This window comes from Epinephelus fuscoguttatus, linkage group LG5, assembly GCF_011397635.1.
Source record: "Epinephelus fuscoguttatus linkage group LG5, E.fuscoguttatus.final_Chr_v1".
In the NCBI taxonomy this organism is placed as follows: Eukaryota; Metazoa; Chordata; class Actinopteri; order Perciformes; family Serranidae; genus Epinephelus; species Epinephelus fuscoguttatus.
Genome location: NC_064756.1, coordinates 28,735,845 through 28,763,166, shown reverse-complemented (window position 1 = coordinate 28,763,166; position 27,322 = coordinate 28,735,845). Strand labels below are relative to the sequence as shown.

Sequence of the window (27,322 nt, the reverse complement as noted above, 5' to 3'; positions counted from 1 at the left end):
TGCTCGGCAGTGCTAGCTAGCCATGTTAAAGGAGCTAACGGCAGTGAATTTTAGCCAATTAGCGAATTCTCACGAACGTTATTCCTACAAATCACGTGACGACACAAGCCAGCTTTTCAGGTCATGGTTGCCCCGACAACCAGATAGCTCTGAGATTTGCATGTAGGGAATGCAGGTGCTCATTTACAGTGCATGTGCTGTAGGACTGGGCCTTATTTAAACAATAAAGTCATGGTATGGGCTTTTATTCTTATTTTGCATGTAACATTATACACAGATGTTTCAAATAATGTATGGCCATGAAAATTTGTCTCCAGGGCATGGGAAAGTTACAGAAATTTATCAGTAATAATTGGTATGAACTGATCGTTTTGTTCAGGTTGCAGACTTCTGGCAATTATTATAGGTGCGTAGAGTGAGACAGTGAACGGAATAAATGAGTGAAACTGTCAGCATTATATCCTCAAAGTACAATGTTGTAACAAAGATAATGGCTGAATAAAACATCGAAAGGCAGACTACCAGTATGTAAGATGTTAAATAAATCTAGCCGACAGTCCTAACAGGTTGAAATATTTGGTGGAGGAATATAAACACTGGATCTGTTCATGCCTATTTGTCTTGTAGTCTCTGTAGCCAGCTCAAAGTATTTTGTTTAATGGGCCTTAGATAAGATTTTTCCTTTCAGTCGAAGCTCTGTTTATTCCTCTCAATCGGCCCCACCTCCTAAACAAAGTCTTATCTTGCAGGGTAAAATATTGTATACAAGCAGCTAGTTAGACCAAAACAGGATTTGAGACTGATTTAGACTTCTGCTATTTAGAAGCCTGTAGAGCCCCACTACACACAGTCTCAGATCTATTACTCAGAATCAGGCCATGTAAACCCTTTCAAGGCAGAGCTGGGGGCTCTGTTTGTTCCTCTGCTGCATTGTTGTAGTGGGATGATCTGTCTAGTATCAGCAGTTTTTTTCTGATTGAACGCTAGCCACATTTTGCCCATTTTATGAGACATTAGTTTTGATGTTGTCTTATTTATTTAGTGCCCTAAAACTATGTGCAGAGGGCTGAGTTGTGTAATGTGTTGTGCACCAAACTACAGGTGGCTTAAGCTTATGTCCTCTATGATTCCTGGTGTTTAAGTGTACATTGTTTTCCTTAATGGAGGGCTTGGGCTGTGTGAGGCCTAAACACATCATAATTCTCTTAAGCCCTGTTTATTGCAAAAAGCACAACCAACCAACCAAATCTCAGAGCCCATCTCCTACTGAGGTGTTTCCAAGCACCCAATAATAAGCTATCATAAGAGGAGAAAAGAGTTTGTAGCAGAAAGTAGAGCCGGATATGCTGTGAGGTTACGGTAATTACAGTATACGAGCAGAGAGATAAAAGTGGTATTAATAATACTGATGACAGTAATAGCCTGTAGTGCAGATTGACTTTGGGCCCTATGGCAGAGCCGATGAGAAAATGAGAACCTGCTGTCACAGGTAAAATGAAGTAATAATAAGGAGTCTGCTTGTAATTCTTATAATGAAGACTGCGGCTTGTACTGCTGTTTGAGTAATTTCTCAAAAATCAAATCAAGCGTTACGTTTTGTTCATCACGGTTAATACATTTAAAATCCTTTTACTCAGTGGGGGTTTATAGATGATGTGGAATGCTCGCGATGCCACTCTTGCACCTTTACAAATAAATGGCTTGGCATCTGTCATGCTTGATTGCATTAGTCAACAAAGTATGCTTGATGAAGTGCATAGGAGAAAACAATTAAAGCCTATTTTGGGGATTCTCTCCTACATTATGGATGGAAGTGCCTGGTACACAGGCTAGTGACCTCACGCCTGATTTGAAATGAATGAATCACTTATTTCCCATGAGCCAATTTGTGCTGGAAACCACGGGGCCTTGAGTGACCTGCCAGCGTAAAACGCCGCAATCAATATTTATGATATGTATATTTGTGAACAATCGGGAGGATTTGTTGGGAAAACTAAACCTATGTGGTTATCATCTTCTCAATAAGCAGTAAATGATGCAATCTTAACAGACTGGAAACTGCATAAGGTTGGGAATAGAAAAACAGCCCCAGTGTCTGCTGGTAATCCACTGATTCATGTCTTCTGTTCCAGATGTGATTGGAGTGTGTAAGAGTGTGGAAGAAGTGACCCGCCTCACTACCAAGTCCAACAAAGAAGTGTCCAAGAGGACCATCAGCCTGATGGACATGTCTGGGAAGATGGTGACTGTGACACTGTGGGGAGAGGAAGTGAGTAGAGACATTAGGTGGAGAGTATCATGTGTAGGAGGGTAGAAGTGTTGTTTCTGGAGCTTTTTAAATTGGTAGTTAAAATCAATACCAAACTTATAAACATAGACATGCTTGTTGTGGTTCAAATTATCATCTGAGAACAACTATTTAAGTGACTGACGCTTAAAGGAAATGGCCACTTTAGAATGAAAATACGGACAGTACTTACTGACCTTCATGCCGACAAGAAGTCCAGTGTAGTTTTTTAATCCACAAAACGCGTTCGGGGTATCGGAGGATAACAGCTAGCCGGAGTAACAGCTACACTTGCTGTGCATGGAACCCACATTTTGAAAATGTAATAAAACTCCGTAATCCAAGTGCCCTGAAGCCGCGGCAAGCAAAACTGACTTGAAAAGATGTAATTTACTCACTTTTATAGCATAATTTCTCACCGTGGTCAGTTAGCCTGCCCTGCGGGCATGCTGTGTTTACATGGCAACTTGCGCGAGACTCGAGAACTAGAACCACCACTAACATTCTAAAGTGGCCATTTCCTTTCACTAAAGCTGGATCACGCATTCAGAGGGTGATCACATTGACATGAGCACCTGCACTACAAGAAGCCTGCATTAAATGCTACTTTTGTGAAGCTAGGACTGTTGCAATAACCGAAATATTACAATACTGCGCTATTGAAACTCAAAGGATGACAAGCAACCGCCACCACCGCTATAGTCACGTTTTCAATTATTCAATTTGTTTTAAAACTGTAATTTTTGTCATTTAAAAGCGACACTACAAATAAGATAATGCTTTCTTTGTCCCACAGCTGGAAATTTGATATACCTAATAGCCTAACAATAATGCTTATTTACAAAGCTTTAAAATCAGGATAAATGAGGTAATTTGCTAAAAACAACACAAAGTGGCAGTAGTATGGAGCCCGTAATCAGTGCAAGGGAAATTCCTTCACCACGTCTGCATAATATGAAGCTTGTAATGTTCAGTTTTTGGTGAGATTACACCCCTCTGCACTATTATACCAATATAAAGTCCGTTTTTCATGCCTTCTTTGCATTTTTACACAACCAAACAACAGCGGCATCACTCCGCTCAAGTGTGTGATTATTTGATTATAATTATTTATAATTGTGTGGTGGCATAACAGCGCAATATTCCTGCCTTGAACAGGCAATGTACAAGTGGCTAAAGTCTTTAGTAAGAAAGGTTGGTTAAAGCATTTGCTGGTCACTGTTCAGCAAAGAGACATTTACTTATGTGTTTAACAGAGGCAGATGAGGTTGAAATTTGTTGACTGAATTCCCTGTCACAGGGTGATGAAGTAACCCCGCTCCTGTAGTTGATTTTTACCTGTGGCTCAGAGGGACTGTGCTGAGTTTGCCACCATTTCTTTCCTCCTGACAGGAAGCACAGTGTTCCCTGTTTGTTTGTTCGACAGATAGCCCTCTTCCACAGGGACCTGCTGAGGTACACAAGATGTATAGTTTATAAAGAACAATGGGAATGCCAAAAAGCAAGTAGTGGAGATATTTTTCCCCCATCTCTGAAGGCTTTACTGTTGCCCTCTCCTCTCTGTCATTGTTTTTTCTTAGTTGGTGTCCTCAGGTTATTACAGCAACGAGCACTGAAAACCTACAAATCTGAAAATCCAATAAACATATTTTTATAACAGTTTGACAGGAATTTTGTAACTAGACTACTAAGAAATGTGTTCATAGTTCATAGTGGCGAAGCTCTAGGGATGTAAATGTTGGTCTGTCGTTTGCTCGCTCCATCTGTTCACCTCTTTGGTTCAGACTGAAATATGTCAATATGTGTTGGATGGATTAAGATGAATGGTCCCCAAATGATGACTCCTACAGAATTAAGATTTCCTTTGACTTTGCCTCTAGAGTCAGTGAAATATCTCAACAACTATTGGATGGAGTGCCATGACATTTGGCACAGACATTTATGTTCCCCTCTGGATGAAGTGTATTTACCTTGGTGATCCCTTAAATTTTCCTTTTCCCTCGCCATAAGGTCAGAATTTCAGTTTATCACCAAATACTTGCACTATTAAATGACATTTCCATCAGCCTGTAGTGCGCTAATTAGCAAATCCTAACATGCTAAACTGATATAGTGAACATGATAAACGTACCTGCTAATCATCAGTATGTCTGTATGTCATTATGAACCGCTTTACAGTAGAGTATCACAGCATCGCTAGATTCTGTAGATTTTAAATCTTGTTGTACAAAGTACATTTTCATGTTGTACTAACACATAACTTGATAAACCAAGAAACAGACAGGGCTTGCACAAGGTCCTTGAAGTGAAAAAATAATAGCCCCTAGCAAAGTGCTAAAAACTCCTTGAAATTCATATGAACCGCATAACGCTGTCTAATAATTTGACCAAAGTTTTGTTCATCAATTCATGACGATTAATTTGCTCAGCTTTTCTTTTTTTTGTTTTAAGTTTAACGCGTCCTTGTCTCACTACACACTCTTGCTCTGTTTTGCTTTGATGATGTTCCACCCGACAGCGTAGTTTTATTTTCACTTTACTTCACTCTTAAACCCCCCACTAAAAACCATTAGACCTATATTGGCATTGCAGAACCTAACATGACTCGACTTAACTTCCTTGTGATTTGTTTTCCTCTCTCTTCAGTGGTGCACTGATTTAATAGTTCCCCTAAAAACTAAAAGTGGATTTTAGACAGTTATGCCTAAGAAGAGTGCAATCAGTAACCCTTCACTTAAAAGAGAGACATGGATCACATGATTTATTCGTGTAATAAAAAGTTATATTGGAAAATGAGCCATTTTCTATGAGTGTAGTCCTTGAAAATAAAAGAATGGTGCTGAAAAAGTACTTGGAAGTCATTGAATTTCATTTAGTATTGTCTGTCTGAACCCTGAACAGAATGAATTAAATCCAGACAGCAAGTAAAAACAAAGTTTTAATGAGTGCCCTTTTCTCCATATCTCTCGTTTATGTAGGCGGAAAAGTTTGAAGGCTCTGGACAACCCATTTTAGCCATTAAAGGGGCGAAGCTTTCAGACTTTGGAGGCCGGTCCCTCTCTGCATCTTTCAGCAGCACCCTGATGATCAACCCAGACATCCCTGAGGCATATAAGCTCAGAGGCTGGTAAGTGTGCCTGAGGATCCTTGATAATGCAGTTCAGAAAATTGCTCATGTGTTCTAGCAATTGTATGCTCACGACAAAATGGGCTCAAAGCAGGTATAAAACGTGGCGTACATTTCAGGCCAGGAGGCTTATTCTTATTTATTTCACCCGCAGTAAGATAACTCCTTGCATGCAGCATTACTGTTGAAATTGAAGAACTCGAAGGATTTAAATGGTTGTGAGAGTGCATGCTCTGATTCTCATTGTCAAGATTAGTTTTCCCCCATTAGCCGCAATGTGGGGGGTGGCTTCAATGAAGCATTACATATAAATGGAAATCATACTTAATCTGTGGAAATGCGTTTTTACTCCTCTAATCGCCTTTCCAGATGAAATGAAATCCAGACTAATTTCTGTGTGATTATGGTGATTGTAGCATTTCTTTTGCCTTGGTGTGTGTTTTGGTGTGGTTGTGTAGTGTGTACACTGTTCTGTAGTGTCTGTGTTCACTTGGAAACATAGGATTATGTGGAAATTAGACAAGATATCTTTGTCTTTAAAATCAGAGTTGTTATCTGTGTACATGTAGTTATGTGTATTGCACCATATTTGATTTTATTAGAAGTAATACAGCCAAATGCAGAGTTGTAGGATCATACACAGACATGATAAAGACATGTGACTCTATTCCGTGAAGATTTTGTTTGGCTTTTCTTGCAAAAGAATAGAAACATTTAAGACTCACGCTTTCATCTTTATTTGGCCTCACATGCTACTTCTTTGATTCCTCGTTTTCTAAATTATCACCTCTCCCTGGTGTTCAACATGACCAAAAATAATCATGCACTGTGTGAATGCATTTTGCCAGAGGTAAAACGCATTTCTGTTGTTTGTGTAATCATTTTTCCAACAAAGGCATCTCCCTGTCAGTGTGCGATGACAAGGTTTATTGGGACAGGTTGGCAGATGATTGACAGATGAGGCAGTGCACTCGTGGACCGCAGCAGGGGTTGATGCGTAACCTCGCTCCAGCACTGTGACACAGTGACTGATCTGTTCGTATAGATCCTACTTAAACAGGCGAGACCTGCCCCTCCTCTCTGACATGAAAGCAAATGTCTGTATTTGTGAGTGGAGATCTAATCGATTCCATCCAAAGAGTTTCATTTATTTACCTCCCAATGCCAGCGACCGCTCTGCGCTGAGGAATAAAAGACGGTAAACACTTCAAGTTTATTTTGTGACCAGTCCAGTGCAGCCTCTTTTTCTGCTTTGACAAATTTGCCTGCAAGTATTTATACATGTTCAGAGGAGCTGATGTGCATAATCAGAGCAGTGAAATGTGACTCTGCTTTGCACGTGAGAAAGAGGCAAATTATAGTATATAGTCTCGGCTCATACAGTAGTTTCTTGATTCTTTTAGCACAAGCTTCCGGCTTCCCTGAATATATTTTCTTATTTTATTTTATTTCTCAGAATGCCAACTACTGTGAACTGCTGCTTTTTGTGATGGGTTTTTTATATGTGCGTGGTGATTGAAAGTCTTCTATTATCAGGACCACTCCTGGGTCTTCTGCTTTCTTTTACCTGAACACCATTAAGTCCTAAATCACATTTCCTCATCCCTGCTGGAGCATAGGCTTTTAATACTTCCTGTGCTCTCTACTGTTTAATGACGGAAGGTTGTTCCCCACGTTCTCCTGTCACTTCTCACTTGGACAGCCAGAGATAATGATCCTTAAATTCCTCTGTTGCTTCATCCACTGCAGAAGAGGAGTTTGCCCATGTGGGTCCTCTTTGGACAATGGGTTCCTGCAGGTTTGCAGCCATCCACTAATGAACAGTTTAAAAGTCACAGATGGATTGACTTGGATCGAGAGTAATGAGTCAGATTTGGCTTCCTTCCAAGTGAAAGCTATGGCGAAGACGAGATCGCTATGCAGCATGTCTGAGGGCCGTGTCCCAGCCAGCCTCATGCTGTGAAGAGGATGGAGAGAATGGCCGCCTTAGTTATTTATCTTTTTGTTTTAAGGCTCCATCACAGAGATTATATCTAAAGATGACGACAATGGAAATTGTTAGTGTGTGTGTTTACTGGAAGACTGCCAGCTGTTTAATACATAATGTGTGTTTTGTTGTGCTGTTGATAAGTCTGGGTCTCAGGATGGAAGCCGTCAACAAGTGTGTCCCCTAATTGTTCTGTAAACCAAGATGTGAATTATAGAAAACAGAACAAGGGAACAAATCAATTAAACCCTGAATGAATCTTTTGATGATTATTTTTTAATCTTGCCCAGAAGAACCTAAAGCTCCCTCCGCCAAACAAAGATATGCCTTTACTGTACAGCCAAGGCTGCTGAAACATCATTGTTTTACTCATGCAGAGGCGTCTTAATTTGATTGTGTTTTGGCGCAGACCTTTGGGACTTCCTCAAATGAATAGTCTATCCTTGGTGGGCTATTGACTCGAACTGATGCAGAGTATTAGTGGTGCCGCTCAGCACTTTCCAGTGTGCTTATAAATAAAAATGCTGCACTAATTATCTTGATCTTGGGTTAATCTGGGGTCTTAGTGCGTAGTTAGTGTGCACCTGCTGTGTGCCCTCACCTTCTTTTTGAGATTTATTGACACGGGCAGCCAACTTGAAATTAAACCGACACTAACATTCTTCTAGTGAGAATTGGTGTAAAAATCTGACTTCATATTCACCCTTTCATCCATCTAACTGTGAAAATGCAGTTGTCCATTAGGTGGCAACAGCACATTTAGAGATGGTCAGGCTGCCTTTTTCCATCCTGCCACTTTTCTGTTAACTACCTTTTGTCATGTTTATTCCCTGTCAACCGCAGACGTTAACCACAGACTCATTTAGTCATACAAGTCCAAGCTGACATTTTCCGTGTCGTCCTTATCATGACTCCAGTATTTCTACATGTACAGGCCACAGCATATAGTTGTGGCAGTAATTATGTCAGCCCAGGAGCAAACAAGCTCCAACACAGTAGTTTAGTGAATACGATCCCTCAGTATTTAATTGACTTGTTATTTTACCCAAATGTTTTTCTGTGCTGTATTGATTTAAGAAAAAGCGGCAGAATTACTTGTGGAATTACTGGTGTTGAGTTATTAGCTGAATTGAATTAGTAGCTGACTGACTGAATGTTTCAAACCAAATTTGATAGTGTCTCACAAAGTGAAGAATTCCTCTTTCAGTGGTATTGTGGCTTGTTTCTGTCACTATTGTCAAAGTAGCCTTGAACCAGGACACTCCAACTCATACACTTTATTGGATCTGCTCAGTGGCATACAGAGCTGTTATTTAATAAGCACTAGCTTACAATATATTATATTGTACTAAGTGTTAACAGAGCAAATGTGCAAAATTATTTGCTGGTTGCAGCTTCTCAGATGTGAGATTAGTTGATTTCTTTGTCATGTATGATAGTCAACTGAATATTTGTAGGTTTCAGAAAATTATTGATAGTTGCAGCCCTGTTTTTAAGTTTTTATTGACACTTTATATTGCTGCATATACCAACCAGGCATAGAGTAGGCATAGTGTTTTTCTTACTCAAAATAATCCAATGGAAACGACATTTTGAGTTGAAGAACTTAGAAAAGGTTTACAAAGATGTGAACTGTCGCCCTGTCTTGGAGAAATTAATAACTTGTCCATTATGATACCCATTGTTCATACAGAAATTAAAACACAGCAAAAATAGCAGGTTAGCAGAGTGTTCAGTTTGCCTTACTGCACATTTAAATTGTGTATTACCAGAAAAAAATACTCCAGCCTAGCAATAAATTTCTGTTCTGTTTTTCCGTGATATACTTACTGTGCAGCTCTGTATAGGACAAACTCATTAAAATTCAACTATTGTGACACAGCGGTGAGAGTCAGTCTACCAATGCATGCACAACTGTCCTGGGGTGCAGGAATGACATGTAAGTTAGATAGCTGTATTCTCGGTCTTTTATTCTGCAGTGTTCTTACACAAATGGTAATGCAGTTGCAGTCTGTGTGATCTGTCCATTACGAGGAGGAGGAGATTTTGCCAAAATAGGAATAAAGCAGAATAAACATTCGTCAACGTTTAAATTAAACTTTGTATGTGGTTTCATTTAAAGTAATTCTCCCAACCCCCCAGAGACCATTTGTACATCAATTACTTAGCCAGTGTTGCATTGAATTTGTGTAGAAAGTGTTTTTCTGGCATGCCTCGGGTGAACAAAGAATCCAAAAACGTCAAATGTTGATGGATTGAAGTCATTGGGGACCACTTTTTAACAACAAGGAAACTATATTACAACATCTGTGTACAATCACTTACACAACTTGTGCATTGAAATCCCAGTTTAATGTATTCAGTCGCATGCTCAGTACTTAACAATCAACAACTGCATCACCCATTAGTTTGTAAATGAATATTTTAATGTAGTTTTGCTGTTAAACATGGTCCCCCTTAACTTTCGTTCTCAGTTTTTGGATTCTTAGGCCAGTAATTTACTTTCTGCAAACAGCGCGAACGTGACCGCATCATGGCTGCCATGTGTGATCTGCATTCGCTTGATGCATTGGCCGCACATCTCAACACGAGGTACCGTGACGCGTAAGCGAGATGCAATACTGGCATGACCGCTAAAGGCACTTGTGCGAATGAACACGGTGACTTTGAGATCAGACCAGACGGAGTCGCTGTCGGAGCAATGGCGGAAACTTTTGAAGAGAGGCTGACAGACCTGGTGCAGAACTACCTGCAGCTCTATGATGTTTCCATGCTGTTACATAGTGACATAGTTCCTCTTCCTCATCAAGCATATCAAGGGCATCCAGGTTTGTTTACAACACCTGGCATGCATTACCCGATGTCGAGGTTTTATTTCTGTTGTCTGCCCCAAGTGGAGACTGCCAGTATTGTGTGTAGTGCTGCAGCAAATATATACACAGACACGGCGCATTGTGTACGCGTACGTTCAATCAAGCGGCAAGTCTCTTACGGCCCTTTGTTAACTGGAAATGCTAGGAAACGTTTTCTTCATAAGTTAAGTGCAGTAGTAGTAGTAGAGAAGTATTTCTCTATGTTACCAGTAGCTTAATGTTTGACTACATGTCACTCACTTCAGATGAAGTGGCTAGCACCATGTCACACACAACATATAGTCATTGTGTTTGTGGCATGTTTGCCACTCGCAGCCCAGGCATTAGAGTCTTAGCCTGGAGCGAAGGACTCTGCTTACTGAGACTTTCCCATCATCCCCTCATGCCTCTTCCCTCTGACATGTCTCTGCTCCTGTTATGTCCTTGTTCATTGACACACTGACATTGGACATGTCTGTGGCATGCACATGCATGTCAACATGCCAACATCCAGTCATCTTTCTCAGTGTTCCTGCAGATAGTTTGTCTCACTGAAGCCTCGCTGCTCTAAAGTGGGATCTTCCTGTTTCGGGTTGACTGTTGCACATTTTCTGCCAGGTCTAATTTGTCCTCTTTTTCTCTCCTTCATCATGATCACTGTCTGCCGTGCCATTTTTGTTTCCTGTGCTCCTCACTGCCTCTATGATAAAAACAGCAGCAGCTTTAAAACTAGATGCTGTCACGGTGGTATCTTGTGGAGTGTTTTACACTCCTTTTTGGTACCTGTCAAACCACATGTCCACAGCAGCCATGTAACTGTGAAGACTTAATAGTCTGCAGTCTTACCTTTTTAAAGTGTAATGGATTTTTAATCACCTTGGCTATGTTGTCACCACATTTGTCTCTTCTGTATATCATCTGTCTTTGGAGAGATGTTGAGCAATGACAGTAAATGTTATCTCCATTTTGTCCAGTTTGATTTGTCGCCATATCTTTTACAAGTTTCTAACTGGGTGCAGGCACAATTAAAGTAAAGCAGTGCAGGTACACTCGTGAGAAATGTGGTGCCACCGTAAAGAATTGCTCACATTTGTCAATAGGTGTGGGAAATTGGCAGCCTCTGCATTGCTCTGGCCACAGTCTGAAGCGTTAATGGGGATATTTTCAATTAGTCATGCCTCCAGGAGCAAGGCATGCTCTTGCCGTATTTACAACCCGACCTCCCCATTGTGCGCCACTCTGCCTTGTGGCCAACAGATTAGTAAGCTCTATTGATCTCTGTGACCATTTAAACTGTTATTCCCCCCACCCCACCCCACCCCAACTGCATGTTACCTCCACCCATCTTTCTTCTACTCCTACCCTGCCTTCCCTCTTCTTCTTCCTGTTGTCTTCTCTGAATTACCGGGAACATTGGACGAAAATGGGTTTCTGATATCACCGTAACAGCCCTGACCCTGGCTAGCTCATCTGTCCCTCTGCTGCTGATTCATTTCACAAACCTCTCAGCCTGCCCTGCGCTCAGCTGAGCCATCCTTGCTTTGACAAACACAAATGGATGCTCTGCCTAGAACAAGATTTTTATTTATTTATTTATTTATTTTTATTTTTTAAGCTAACTGTTAAATGGACAGCCTGCAATCTGTTGACAGCAATGTGAACAGCAGAGTATTGTGTCTCCTGCTTTGGTTTGGATGTATTAAAATGGATAAAGCTGCAATCCAAAAGCAGGCCTCAGCATACCAACATTACGGATCTCTCAAGTGGAAGCACAGCTTTCCTAAACTTTTGTAATATATATAAATTTGGTGATAAAACAGACGCGTAGCAGGATTTTAATGAAAAACAACAAAGATTCACACCGGAGTAATCCCTCTCAATCATCACTTATGACCATCTGGAAGTATGTAGCGGTGTATGTTTCTGCAGAGACTCTGCCTTCTGCCTGTATTTTCTCCTTTTTTCTTTTTTTTTTTATGGGTTTCTGTGTTCAGGTCAGGACATTTATGGGTGTGTTCCCCCAAAGCACTCAGATGAAGTCAGGGCTATCTAAAAAGGTAGCAACCAGGTGCCAGACCGTAAGCAACAGGCACCCAAGAGACACACGATGAAAAAATGCAAATATAGTGAGGTGAAATGCCAGGCGAGAGTCAACCTGGGGTTGGCTTTTACCTTCACTTTCACTTGTGAGTGTGTTTACAAACAGTTACTGACAATCTTGCATAGTATACCTTTAAACTAAAATCTTGGTCAGTCAGATAAAACAAAAGGAACTGTAAAAATTATGGTGCACATTTTTCTTTTCCTTTTTTTCCTTCCATTTTCTACTATTTTCCAATATTTTATGGACTAAATAAATAATCAAGGAAATAGCTGACATATTACTATATATAGAATATAATCGATTGCAGTCCTACAAATATTCATGGTTCACTGTGACTTAACACAAATCAGCATTGACTGGTATTTGTTCTCTTTCACATAGGTATGACAAGGAGGGCCACGCCATGGATGGACAGTCCCTGACAGAGGTGAAAGGCAGCGGGGGAGGACTCATCAACTGGAAGACTCTGTCTGATGTTAAGACGGAGCACCTGGGACACGGAGACAAGGTACACATGTGCTCGGCTTTGCCTTGATGCACTCAAACATTCCAGATATGGTAACCCCGGACACATTGTTATTCAAGGATGATTCTTTGAAGATATTCAAGGACAAACTGAAAGACCGGCGTTGAATCCCAAACAACAAATATGAAAGTGCTCACAGTCAAGCTGCATTTGTTATTTAAAACCCACGGTACACATTGCATGTCTGTATAGTGTCGCTACAGTGTAACCTTGTCACTTGTAGCTCTGCTTTTGCAGAGGTGCTTTTAGCTGAGAGTCAGTGTGATGAATCTTCATAATCACTGACTCATAAAATCACTGCACCACCAGGTATGTGTGCTTAAAATCGGATCCTGATCTTCTGCTCATTAATCCCACTGTATCGCAGGTGTCCTCTCACAGTCTTGGTGTATGTTCACAGTGAAAGCCACATTTATCTCCGGTATTGATTACTAAGATTACATAAGCTCTTTTCCTTACGCTCTGTAATGAAATTACTGCCCTGAGATAAGTAAAGTAATATATGTTCTTTAATTTCCCCCCTTTTTTTCATTTTTACTGTTGAGGGAAATTAAGCTCAGAGAAGTGTATAAATTGTGCAGAGCGGATAATGTGACCTGTGCAGAGATCTTAACTTTTGTAATTTAACATCATTTAACATGCTCTGCACATTAGTAATCATCACAGTATGATGATAATATCCCATTAAGCCTATAGGACAATTAATAAATGCAAGAGATTATGATAGGGCACCAAGAGATTCAAGATTGCTGTATTGTCTGTTTGGAGGCTCAAAGTATTAATTCCTTAGAAAACACAGAGAAATGCAAAAATACATGGATTAAGCCAAAGCAGCAGTTAGTTGTTAATCTCAATTAAGTGAGAAATATGTTTTGGTGAATGATTTGTATGCGGTGGTGAAACTGCATGTGTTTGTGTGCTGCCGGAGGCTGTGAGTGAACCTGTCCTTCTTGTGGTGCCCTCATAATTCTCTCTTCTACGGCCACAAGTGCAGGATTCCCAGTCACAGATAGTAAATGGCTTATTGCTCCTCCTTATGCCTCTTTTAGTAAAGCCACTTCAGCTATTCTATCATCTAGAGGCCTACAATGCAGCTTAAGCAGCCACATCTATTTTTTTTTCTAACCCCAAATCCTGACTGTAACCATTAGCCGCCTGTCAGGTGGAGGGCTTCTCCTGGCATTAGCTCCCCGCTGTTCAGGAGGAAAGGTTTGACCCTGGGCTATAGAGGCTCTTGCTCCGCCTCAGCATGGCGTGTGATGAGGCCCAGTACTGACAAAGGAGCTGAGCCAAGGCCGTCCTCAACCCCTCTGAGACATCCCATACGCAGGGGCATGGGGGTCAGACCTCTCAAGACCCCCCCCTCCCTCCCCTAGCCAAAGTCTGTTGCAATTAATTGTGCCTGTCACAAAGTCTTTGTGTCATAATCTCAAGTTTCCACATTGCTCCTGTGCCCTTTCTGACAGTAAGTGGTCACCCTCCTCTTGTTGTCTTGACACCGCATTTGTAAAGGCCTGTGACAGTGGCGAGAAACAAGGTCTTCTGTCATCTTCCCACTGTGGCAGCCCCGGTCAGTCACACACTAATTGAAGAGGTATTTACTTGATTAATTGCACCTCTTTTGGAAAAGCAGCAGAGGTTGATGTCTGGGTTGTTTTTTGTAAATCAAAACAGTAATTAAAAAAGCATAGCCAGCGGCTCCTGGTGTTGGAACAGGATGATTTTCTCTTATTTTGTTGCTGTCAGTTACCACCCTCTTAAAGGCCTTTTGTTTATCCAAAATGACATGGAATATCAATTATCCTGTTTTGGAAGTTAATGGGGGTTGAATGTCTTTGGCATACTAATGCAGTGGTCAGTGTTTGGAGAAGAGAAGGGGAAAGAATTCAATTTCATTGCACTTTCAGGAGATGTTCTATTTTGAATACATGTTTTTTCTTGTTTATTTATTTGTTTAGCAAATGTTAGAAACATAAGTAGAAGGTTCTATAGAGCTCAGTGAGCGCACCACTCAACAAAGAAATCTTTTGCAGGATGTCCAGGTCATGGAAATGTTTTAATGATGTTTTATAATTTTTGAAAATATACCAGTTTTCTTTTATTACAGTCCTTGGAGGAACTAGTTACAGATGACTGTGGCCTAAAGCATCTCTTCACAGTATACATAATTGCATTTACATAGTGGCATTAATGATTGATTAATGTATTTAGATATTATGGCACCAAGCTGGCAGGCCTGTTGCCCTGCTCCTTGACCCTGAACAGGCACCTTTAGCCTTTTATCAAAGCAGCAGAGGCCTCGTCTCCTCTCTGTTGTCACAGCCAATGCTGAGGTTAGTGGGAGGGGGAGACACTGTCCAAAACAATTAGCTGTTAGGGTGCAACAGCTATGTGTCGTGTGCAGAAGGGGTGAGCTGCATTAGGAAAACTTTTCTAGAGGGAGGGGGGTAATGTGACTCATCTGCTAACATGCTGAAACTTTTCACCCCGTCATTACAGCACATCCAAAGCTGCTTCAGTATGCATCTACCAATCCAATATGAAATTTGTGTCTTTCAGTTGGTTGTTTTCTGTGCCGATGTTTTCTGAAGGCTGTTTATGTGCAGCAGGTTTAAAAGTTTGCCTCCTCGCCACAAACACTATCTCAATGGTTTGCATTTGTGTCAGAGCCATTAGGATTCTGGTGGAGAGTGTAACTTGAGCTACTGCTACACAAATGTTGCTTCCTGACTGTTCACATTCACTTCTATATGCTCCTTAAAATGTCATCTTAATGTTAATTTCATGCTGTTTTATTCCTGGTTTTCAACCATCATATTTAACATATAAAACAAAAAGGTCGGGAGAGAGGGGGAAGACATCGAGTAAGAAGCACATTCCAGTAACATTATGCAGCACTGAACTTTTGTTTACATGAATATTTGTTTGTTTATATTCCCTTTTTAGGCAGACTACTACACCTGCACAGCTACCATAGTGTACCTGCGCAAGGAAAACTGCCTTTACCAGGCCTGTCCCAGCCAAGACTGCAACAAAAAAGTGGTCGACCAACAGAATGGCATGTTCCGCTGCGAAAAGTGTGACAAAGAGTTCCCCAACTTCAAGTACCGCCTCATTCTTTCTGTAAGTGACTCAGCGCCGGCTGCCCAAAAACTTCTGATTCTTTTCAGTTGTGGCACACATGCACTCACACACAAGCATATATGCTAATGCACATATCTGAAACGCCTGTTCTTCCTGCTAAGTCTTGAGCAGATGCCTCTGCTGAGGCTATGCGCATCATCCTCCTAGTCCTTCACATAGCCCCATCTTTCTTTTCCCCCAACTTACTGTCGTTATTCTGTCTCCCGGGCTCAAGCCCCTCTCTCCCCTTATGGCCCGTCCCCTTTGGTTCAGCATTTCCCCGATCTGCTGTTTGCAGTTAAATTTAGAGACATTTCAAGCCAACTCGACTGTTTCTGTGACACATGGTAATGAGGGCTAATTTTAGATTTTACACTTGTCTTTAAATCAGAGCTATGTTGGGATAATTGCTGCAGCTTTCCATACTGTGCTTTAAGTCATTTTAGAGAAAGTTCAGGGAGGAACGCAAATACGTGTGCCCTTTTTTTTTTTTTTTTTGGTCAGCTCGTTTGCAACACAAACATTATTTGGAAAGAACAAATAACATTAAACACAAAAGCTCACTTAGTCAGCAACAGAGCAATTGCAGCTAGGCATCTGAAATAGGCATTTTTTGTTTTGTACCACTCACCAGTCGACATATTGTTATTCTTCACAAGCTGTAGTATAAGCTGTGAATTTGCCTTCCCTGTATGTATCACGAGAACACAGTGACTCTGCTTGCATTGCCAGGCTTCCCAGCAGGATATAGGCTAATTAGAGGAAGTAATGATTTCTTAAGAGTAGGGAGATGTGTTAGGTTAACATACCACATCAAGCATCTAGCAAATACAACATTTAAACACGAGTACATTGATCTGTACTTGTGTATATACATCTAACTGTTCTACCCATTTATTTCCCCTTTGTTTTCGTTATAATTCTACAGGCCAACATTGCAGATTACGCGGACAACCAGTGGGTGACTTGCTTCCAGGAGAGTGCAGAGGCCATCCTGGGCCAGAACGCAGCTTACCTGGGGCAGCTCAAGGACTCGGTGAGACTTCCCTTCCTGAATATAATACTGGCCTCAGGAAATGGCGAGGGCACAAGCTAAACCTCAGGCTTTGTTACTGCCAAGAATGCATACACGCTCACACACACACACACACACACACACACACCTGCGTAGACAAACCTGCGATAAAGAAACCTACTGAGCTTTCTTTCTTCCAGGCACAATTACAAAATCACAGGAGTTATTTTTCACTGTTCAGTTATCAGACACTTACTTTATTTTGCACTTGAAACTGTGATAAAACCAACTTTTGATTAAACCAATGTGCGTACCTATTGAAATTGAGCCAATCAAATGTTTCTCATTTTCAGAACGAAGCCGCCTTCGATGAGGTCTTCCAACAAGCCAACTTCAACACTTTTGTCTTCCACAGCAGAGTGAAGCTAGAAACATATAACGTAAGTGAAACAGGAACGGTAATTAGTCTGATAAAATGTCTAGCGGTTCGGTGCCATCATAGCATTCTTTGTAGACAAACGTATTGCTGTAACAAAATAGAAAATGTGCCCATTACTGAGACTGGGAGGGAAAAAAAACAAAACCACCTCAATCCCATGAACCACCATCGTTCCTTTGTAAGCTGAAAATGCATAGCACAGAAACAGGTCCTTTATCTTTAAGCTGTTTGTGTTTTTCTTCCTTGATAGTTTTCCTATTCATTAACACAACTACCCTGCTTTCATTTTGACTGGCAGAGCCATCTCTAAAAACACTCTTAAGTGTTTGTCCGAGAATGCTGCTCATTTTCAGTGGCTTTGTGAAGGGTGCACGCACAGATTAGTCGCGGTCACTATTTCCTGTAGGCCACACAGATAGAGGTTTGTTTTGAGGGAAGCACATAAAAGAATTGATTGGGCTGGGACTCTGAGCAGGAAGTCTGGAGCCGAGCCAGAGGCTGCATCCGCCTTCAGCCCACAGAAGAGGCCACTGTGTCTGTCACATTCAGCGCAGCCTCCTAACTGCCAATGGCACTGCTACAAGCATGTATTGGCTGCTGCCTCCAGACCCCATATTCTTTCAACAGAGACACCTGCAACCCCTCTTTCAGTTTATTTTCTCCTTCTCAGTGCTACAAGCCAGCCATTGTGCTGTGCTCTCACATGTTGTCATGGGCACAATGTTGTGTGTGCTTGATGTTGGACAAAGCAAGTTAATGACACCCCATCCACTCTGTTGAATCATAGTGAGACTTAAGTTTCGACTGAAACTCTGTTACAAGGTCTGTCAGAACATTTGGAGGTCTCCTTGGCTCATTTTGGGAAGGTGGACATCAGATTTTTAGACTTGTGCATACATATCCAGCTGAAACAAGGTTAGTTGCTCGAAAGAATATTTTGATAATCAATTGTTTGTCATCTTTTAAGCAATTTAACACATTTGCCTTGTTCAAGCTGTAAAGTGTGACATTTAGCTGCTGTTGTTTCCCGTTTTGTCTCATTGAACATGTCTGGGTTTTGGCCTGTCAGTCAGACAAAGCAAGCACTTTGAGGACATCAAAAAGTGAAGGGCATTTTCACAATTTTATGACATTTTAATGACTACATTATTAATTGTAAATAGATCAGTCAATAGTAAAAATAATCGTCAGTTGCAGCCCTATACAATATATTACCTACAGCTAAGTGTAGGTGCAATCACTGTGATGTCATGCTAACAAGAGTCACTTCCAGGCAGACAACTGGCAACTGATTGCAGTCTCAGAGATATGTGAACTAAAACGTTTTGAGATAACATAGTTCAACATGATGGTCCGACCTATGTCATGTTTCTGCTGTGCTTATTTTATGTACTATGTTGCTTTGCTAGCATTTTTGATAAACCAAATCTACTGGCATGAAAGCCAAGCCATGCACTGCTATGGATGGTGGCTGTAGCAAAACAAGTTATCATAACCTAAAAAGACCCACTGAAAAAAAATTAAGTGTGCACTTTACTTGAAACATTTTCACTGCTAACCTTACACACGACTGTTTTTGTTAAAAGAGTTAATTCAATTGAGATAGCTGCTTCAGTTTCCTGGTGGCAAGGGCTGTTCAGCAGCAAGGTAGAGCGGTGAAAATGTTGCTGTAGCTAACAGCTTTTTAACGACTCTGCAATTGTTATAATGAATGATCAAGATATAGTGGATCTTAGTATAAAAGTCAAATTAAAGTATTAGTATACTCTATCAGTTGTTGCTCGACATCACACTGAATAAAAACTCAGATGAGATTGACTTCTTTTAATAAGAAAAACCAAGACACTGTTGAAGGAGCCTAGCGTCCCATTAAGGATCAAAACTACATTCAAGTCCAATTAATGTCATTCTCACATCAGATTTCTCAAATACATGAGCATAAAGCCTTTTAAGGATAAATGTGGGATGCCACTGAGAACCAAAAGCTTTGCCACTTGATATAGTTTTCTTGCTATTAAACTAAAACCCTCTCTGATTAATCACTGTGTATCCATCAAAACAAGCCTGATGCATCATGTAATTATTTTCACACAAATCAATATCAAATTAGTACTCTGGGGTTCAAAATATTTATCACTTTGATATTCTGTTTAGATGATTGTGTTATAACTTAAAATGTCAGATGAATGATTTTATAATATACATGTGTTGCCACTGTCAGAAAGCAATCTTTTAAATATTACCACTCAGTACTCGACTCCTTGACAGTCTTAAATCTTTAACTTGCTTGACAGCACGAATGTGCGCTTGCGGCTATGATATCCAAACTGCTGTGCTGTTATTAAGTTCTTATTGTCCCTGTAGGCTGTGTCTAGACATTGTAACTGATTTAAGTGTCTCAAAAGGATGACACTGATGAAAAAGGCGATATTGAACATTTAAGGCTTTTCATTGCAGCACTGGCCCAGTCTTGACCACTGCAGGCCCTCAAATCAGAGTCAGCTGATATTTTCTCATTTCACCCTTATAAGTCCTGTCTCACCAATCACATGATGAAGTCTGGTACATTATTCTGGGGCGTCAGTGCAGTCCTACACTCCTACTGGTTTTCTTTTCCACCAAATATCAACTGCACTTGACCAGTTGTCTGGAGCTGGGTAAAAAACGCTGGTTGAGGCATTTTCAAGTCCTGGTGTGTGAGTGCCTGTGCCAGTTTTCAGTCAGCTCTTCATCCCTGCTGCACTTGTTTATCGGCAGTATAGGGAATAAAATGTTTTGTTTTGAAAGTATGAAATGGTTACTTTCCTTGGCTGTTGTTTGCCTTAAGTGTCCCTGGCAAGTTTAAAGCTGTTAGAAAGAGGTCACTGTGGAGCAAATTTATGTGTGTTGCTCCTCTCGCGCTCATGTGTGCACACACTCGCAGCGGTGGCTGTAGGAAGGCCAGCACAGGTTGTCCAAGTGTGGATCAACACCCAACTTGGCTGTGTGATGCTGGCTGCTAACATATTCACACACACCTCATCTTATTCACCCACTCATCAACTGCACCCATAGTTCTAACATTGCTGTCAGTGTGTATGGTGGATGTAGGATATCACCAAAACACTGTTAAAATGTCTTGTTCAGAATTCAGCTTTTTCTTTAAGCTAAGCACGAGGTCATTGTCAGTCAGTGGAGGAAGAAGAACCCTGCTCTTATTGCATTATTGTGATGTAATGTCATTTGGTTTGGGATTTGAAAATTCCAGGAGATGTTTTATTTCCATAGAGCCGGTATTAAATTTCAAGGCTGCAACACTGGTCAGAAGGGAGAATAAATGTGTGTTTTTAAGCAGAGAGAGCTGTGCACATCTGTTGGACTCATTAATTAAACTTATTTAAACAAAATCAAGGGACAGATATGCTTTGATTAACATCATGTTTCAATCACAAATCTGACAGATGTAGAAAAGTGGCTGGCAGGACATTGATGTGCAGGTATTCACTAGGGCTTCACCTTTAAAGGTCTAGTGTGTAGGATTTAGTGGAATCTGATGATGAGGTTGCAAAACTTGGAATATCTTGTGTGTGCCAAGCGTGTGGAACTACATATGTGTAGATACAAAGATATAAATGGGTCAATCTAAGGTAACGTAAACACAAGGATGTTTAGTTTCAGGTGATTATACACAAATGAAAACTAATGAATATTATATACCATTTCTGCCAAGATAGGCCCCTAAATCCTACGCACTGAACCTTTTAAAGATGCACAGAAGTCACACTCCCTGTGTGTGTTGTAATCCTGAGCTTCTCCATTCTTTGTTTTGGTAGCTGGCAATCCCGGCCCTAAATGTCTTGCCTGCACACAGTTCTCACCTCTGTCATGAGCAAACCTGGAGGTGGCTGGGCCTAAATAATGGTAGCTAGCAGGCAAACAGTGCTAACAGCGCTCATAGTTCTAACAATGGCAACAATACTGACAGAGCTGACAGAGCTAACAGTGTTAATGTCTGGGTGAAACTGGAGGGTGGGCATTACACTTATCAGTGGTAACCGCTGTATGAGTGCAGTGCAGAGTGGCGGCAATTAGCTTGTGAGTGGGTTACACAGACAGTGACTCACACGCACTAAAATGCACATGTAGCATGCCTTTACCTAAACAAAGAACAGAGAAGCTCAGTATTACAACACACACACACACATACACACAGGGAGTGTGACTTAATTGTCTGCTCAGGACGCCATAACTTCACTATATCTTTTCATAACAAAGAGTTGTTTGCTGCTGTATTAATACTAAAAGTCTCATATAACCTTTAAAGATATTACATTTTAGTCTTCAGCATTGATGATTGCATTCAAGGCACAGAGTATCCCTTTTCTTGAAAGTTAAATCCCTGGTGACCTTTAAGAAACCCAGACGGTCGTTTAACAACACTTAAGGGTGCCCATGGAGTTTTCCTTGTAAACAAAGTTTCAGTTTATATTCAGTGTTACAGGGTACCTTTAACCAATGCTGTGAAGATATTTCCATAATTCTCAAAGATATTTCTGTCCATCTGGATCGACACGTACTGCACAACAAAGAGGCTTTCTAACCTGTTTCTCATGTTGCACCCGTTTACCAACACATGCCAAGATAGAAGCCAAAAGTGACATATTCATTTTGCACAATGCATTTCCAAAGTTTTATTATCACATTCATTTATCTCTATTGATGTGTAGCATGACAGTTCATTCTACTAAATGTCAAACTATAATGATGAAGTTTTCCATTATTTTATATTTTTGTATGTAATGTGCCCATATTTCTCTTGCATCACACAAAACAAGCAGCGAGATTTATAACGGTCTCTTCTGAGAAACTGTGGGCTCTAGTCCAAAGGAAGATGATTTACATTTCACCCACTTCAAGCTGCAGAGGATTAATGGTGACGAAATGAGTGTAACCTCTGTTTAAATGCAGAGAATAATGGGCCTGGTAGAAATGACCTTCCCATGTCTAGACAGCTGTGGAGGTGGTTATGGCTTTAAAAGCTGCCTCTTTTTTTTTTTTGTGAAACATTCATCTGAATGCCAACACAATTCAGACACCCAGACCAAACGTGTCACATTAACCCAGTTTGTCATGAGGGAAGGAAAGATGCCTATATATAGCATGTTTGCAATAGATGTGCGGATGGATGGTGTCTCAATATATGTAATAGACCTTGGAGTCTAGTCTATGATTCAAAATCTAAATGAATAAGTCATTTTACACACAGTATAAATGTTGGAAAAATCACCTGTATTAACATGATATGCAAACATGATTTCAAATCGATTTTTCAAAAATAAAACGACTATTCGAAAATCATGACCCATCCCTACTGCATTGCACACCACCTGAATCTGGTTGGAACTAGCTAGTGGCTCTACTCTTTTATCACATGCTGCTAGTACCACCATCCCAACCTAACAGTGTTGCCATGTTGCCATGGAAACATTGTGCCCACAATCTAGTCTCCTCCTAGGTTGCCCCAGTGAGTAAGCAGCTCAGTTTTAAGACATAAACCCCCCTTTAGTTTCGAACTAGTTAGTTTAGAACTGTTACCTCTGTTAGCACCGTTCTCAGTGGTGCTAACATATGGTAGATGACAATGTAAAAGGGGTTTTGCAGCTAAAAACGAAGCTGCTTACTTACCGGGGTGATCTGGGGAAGACCCATAGGTCACCATGTTTCTGCAGCAACACTGTTCTGGTTAGAAGCAGTATTTGTCAATAAGCGGTGGTGCTAGTTCGGTCTCACCCAGCCTTGGTGGACTGTGGTGCCAAATGGCAAATGCTAACAATAGCTAACCAATGGAGACCAGGGGGTTGGGCGATGAGCACTATGTTTCCACATGTTAGCATGGCTAGTTGTCTGTCAGTCAGCAAAGCCAACTGAAAATGAAGTAGAAGATATTTACATCACAAAACAGTAAAATGTCACCCCCTCTAAATGGATAGAGCTTTGAAATGCAACGCTAAAGCTCACACTGAGTCAGTTAGTGCTGGCCTCTTGTATTTCACTTAAGAAATGGTAGTCAGGCTGTTTAAAGCAAGATTAACCAAACGTGTACAGTGGGAGTGGGGATAATGTTGGGTTCCTCCTAAACTACTTTAGCTTTGTTTGGTCCAGCGATGACACACTGAAATTGGTACACTGTAATCTTTCATAAATATGGTTTTTTTGTGTGTGTGTGTGTGTGTGTGTGTGACAGGATGAATCCAGGATCAAGGCCACAGTGATGGCAGTGAAGCCTGTTGACCATAAGGACTACAGCAAGAGGTTGATCATGAACATAAGAAAACTGGCTGCTGTGTAGGAACTTAACATCTATGCCAAGTATCTGGATTTTGCTTTCTTCAGCGAGTTTTCCTTTGTTTCTGTACAGTCAACAAACAGCTCTAAATGTATGACAAAGTTTAGCTTACAAAGCTTTTGTGTTTGTTTTTTACTTTCCTGTGAATAATAATATCCCTGTAAATGAGTTACCCTCGGACTCTTGTACTTGTAACTGTTCACCTTTCCTTGTGAAATTATGTTGGAGGTCTGAGTCTTTTTTGTTGGTGAACATAGCGGACACAGATTTTTTTCTTCTCTTTTTGATGTTATTTGGGGGAAGCAGAGCAGAGAGTGGGTCAGTAAGCCACTAAAGAAATCATCACTGCTTCTGTCTTAAGTCAGCCAGTTGTTCCTGTACTGCAGTCATGTGGGGGTGGTGGCTGCTTTAAGCAGAAGCCCAGTACAGTAGCTAGCACTCTTTTCACTTTCTGACGTGCACTCAAAACGGCTGGGCTGGACCTGCACATCCCTGATAAGACCGTTTACTCTCCCACTCTCTTTTTTTGCTTCGTCCCTCACATACCTGCAAACATAAGCACATATACACATGCACAGTGCAGACCTAATGGGAAATGTACTGCAGTCTGTTTAAGTAGATAAAAGGTGTTTTCATTGCCTGGAACTGTTTCATGTGTTCTGTAATTCAGTTTTTCTGTGATAACTTTAAGAATAAAGATGTTTGTGATCACACTATTGTCTGTTTTACAATGGATACTTTGTTCTTCTTATTAATTGAAATTTAAAAAAAAAAAAAAAACAGTGATGTGTTAATATGTTGAGCTAACACAGCTATCCCTGACGGCACCTGAGCATAACCTGTGCCTATTACAAGTAAACGAAAACATGTCGATCCTTTTTTTTTTTTTTTTTTGCACTATATGTAGGGGATTTATTCAAGGGCTGCCACACAATGCCCTCTATCTCCTCAGGTTTTGCTCAGATGTGCAACAGATTCCCCCGCAAACCTGACTTTCATGTTGTATTAAAGCAGAACATCAGTGAGGCTGCACCTCCCCATTTCTCTTAAGATAACATCTCGTTTCTGCTGAGCGCTGCATCTGTTGCCTGTAGTGTGCTGAGATGGATTAAACCTGTCTTTAAATGGTAAGGAAAGGTAAGTTTGACTTATTTATTTTATTTTGCCAGCTACGCTTGGAGATATTGATGCAAGTTTGCCTGTGATCGCCTCCCTATATCTCACAGCAGGAGCTGTTTGGTTATTTTAACTATTAATGTGCTTCTTTTACGTCATCCTAGATGTTGTAATACATCTTAGATCTTTTATAACGCCACAATACAGTTAACGTGGTGGGTGGTGTCAAAGGATGCCAGTGATACCTCACCATATTCCTCTCTGAAAACACCCAGTTTATCACACAGCACTGGCAGAAAGGGCCTGATAGGACTTGGTGGCTCTTTAACCATCTGAGCTGAAACATTTTACTCCATGACATTGCCATGCTGATGGGGAAAAAAGGCTGCACTTCTGCTGGGGTAAATATCACTTCTCTGCCCTCATTTACATCCGATATCCCATCAGCTTCTACAACAGGAAACCGTAACTACGAATCAAGCCTCAACTCAAGCGAAGTCGCTTGATAATCCAGTTCTCACACCTGTTTTTTTAATTTTGATTAAGATGATTACACGCTTCTAGTTAAGTGAAAAATTAGATTGTAATGCATTTATAATTGATTTTCCCGCCTGTTGGAATGAGATTGGCTGACTAACTGGACTGAATTACGCCTGTTGCTCGGGAATAGTTTGCCCTTGCTGTTTTTATTAGCAGTAGACGAGCATGCCTAAATGGAATTGTCACACAACGTGATTATAATCTGAGGTGGCACTCTGCTGGGGTCACGGATTTGTTTTCATCTCATCACCATCTACAGCACACTGAAAATGTAAACTTATGTTCATTAAAACCAATTCTGATGCAAGTTGCAAGCGAATGTCTTAATAATTGATGGTTGTCAGATATTAAAGAAAAAGAAAAACTGTGCTGGATGTCAACAATTAAAAGCAATCCAAGGGATAATTGCGCTATGATATTTTTCCGTTATTGAATTTCTGACAGTTGTAAACACATGAAATATATTCTCTTCACTTGTGTGCTATGAGTAGAGATCCAGCAGAGTTGCCCTTTTCTTTTTAGATTCCCTGAAGTCAGTCTTAATGATGTGCTGGGTGAACTTGTTTTTGTCATTGTGTAACACATCTGTAAATTAGTTAATAAACATTACGCATCTAATCAATGTGACACAATTACTTTGTTTTGTTCTTTATTTTTCTTAAGGTCAGCTAATTCTATTTTGACATCTCACTGTTTTTTTACCATAACATACTTCATGATAGCTAAATAAAATCTGACGACCTTGTGAATGATGACTCGTCCATCAATTAAAGAAGTGTTTCATGGCTGGGAAAATGATCTTTTTAAAAAACTAGGATGTCTATGCGGAAGAATGATGCAAAAACTTTTGAGATTGGTACTACATGACCAGAGAAAAAAAGAGGAAAAGGGCTGTGGCATTCGCTTTAACTCAAAAGGTAGAAAACCTACAGCTACCAGAATGCAATCTGGTCTGCACTTTCTGAAAGGCTCGGAACACGGGGGATGATTGATTCGTTTCACTGAGGCGTCCAAAGTTCAAAATATATTCAGAAAGATATGGGTGAGAATTAAATTTTGCAATTTCTAAAAAGATCCTTAATAAAAGACCAAAAACAAATGCATTATTTATAAAAATGTTCTATTGTATATCTCCTGACATTCATTCAGGGCTGTCACAACCGGACAGGCAAACTAGGCAATTGCCTAGGGCCCTGAGCTGGAAGGGGGCCCCCAGAAACGGCTGACATTGGTCCATATCAATGACAATATGATGGAACCCCTATAGACAACACGTTGGAATCCCCCCTAATGGGGCCCCCTACTAGCTGCTGCCTGTGAGTGGCTAAGTAGGGTGACCAGACGTCCCGCATTGTGCGGGACTGCGCAGCATTTCTGTCTCTTTTCACGCGTCACACAAATTGAGACCATGTCCTGCATGATTGGTTGCCACCTGCGCTAGCATTGTTGGAGTACTGTAGTACTACGGTACCTCACGGTACCACTACTGTGGGATAAGTTCAAAGTCCAGTCGCAAGAGGGTGAGTGTCCATGTGGCGTCCAATAACGGTGCGCGCTGGCCACCTGGCACTCAATATGCTGCTTTCATGACTGCCCAGAAATACCTGAACAGCCGAGCCGTGGCAGCACACAGGTATGTGATGTGTCAGAGGAGAAACGAGCCTTTCACATTTCTCTCTTTGTGGCAGGTAACAGTCCACAAACCTCACTGCACTTTAGGGACTGTTCTTTACTTGTCAGGGGAGGAGGGTGGCTGGTTGATTTTTATTTTATTTATTTATTTTATTTTGATCCCCCCTATGTTCATCACTCATTGATGCTGTTTTTGAAGTATGAATAAGTCAATAAGTAATTTATTCCATTGAAATATCATTGATGTAT

The 27,322-nt window shown here is 40.7% G+C and overlaps 1 protein-coding gene across 1 annotated transcript in view; it reads left to right on the top strand.

The window, feature by feature from the left end:
- rpa1 (replication protein A1) overlaps positions 1-24,496 on the top strand; it is a 32,137-nt gene extending 7,641 nt beyond the window's left edge. The window contains exons 11-17 of the mRNA XM_049577171.1: positions 2,133-2,269; positions 5,266-5,414; positions 12,739-12,865; positions 15,830-16,006; positions 16,935-17,042; positions 17,375-17,461; positions 23,684-24,496. Of these exons, the coding sequence (XP_049433128.1) occupies positions 2,133-2,269; positions 5,266-5,414; positions 12,739-12,865; positions 15,830-16,006; positions 16,935-17,042; positions 17,375-17,461; positions 23,684-23,788 (890 nt within the window). The 3' untranslated portion in view covers positions 23,789-24,496. The remainder of the gene's footprint in view (positions 1-2,132; positions 2,270-5,265; positions 5,415-12,738; positions 12,866-15,829; positions 16,007-16,934; positions 17,043-17,374; positions 17,462-23,683) is intronic.
- The last annotated feature ends 2,826 nt before the right edge of the window (positions 24,497-27,322 follow it).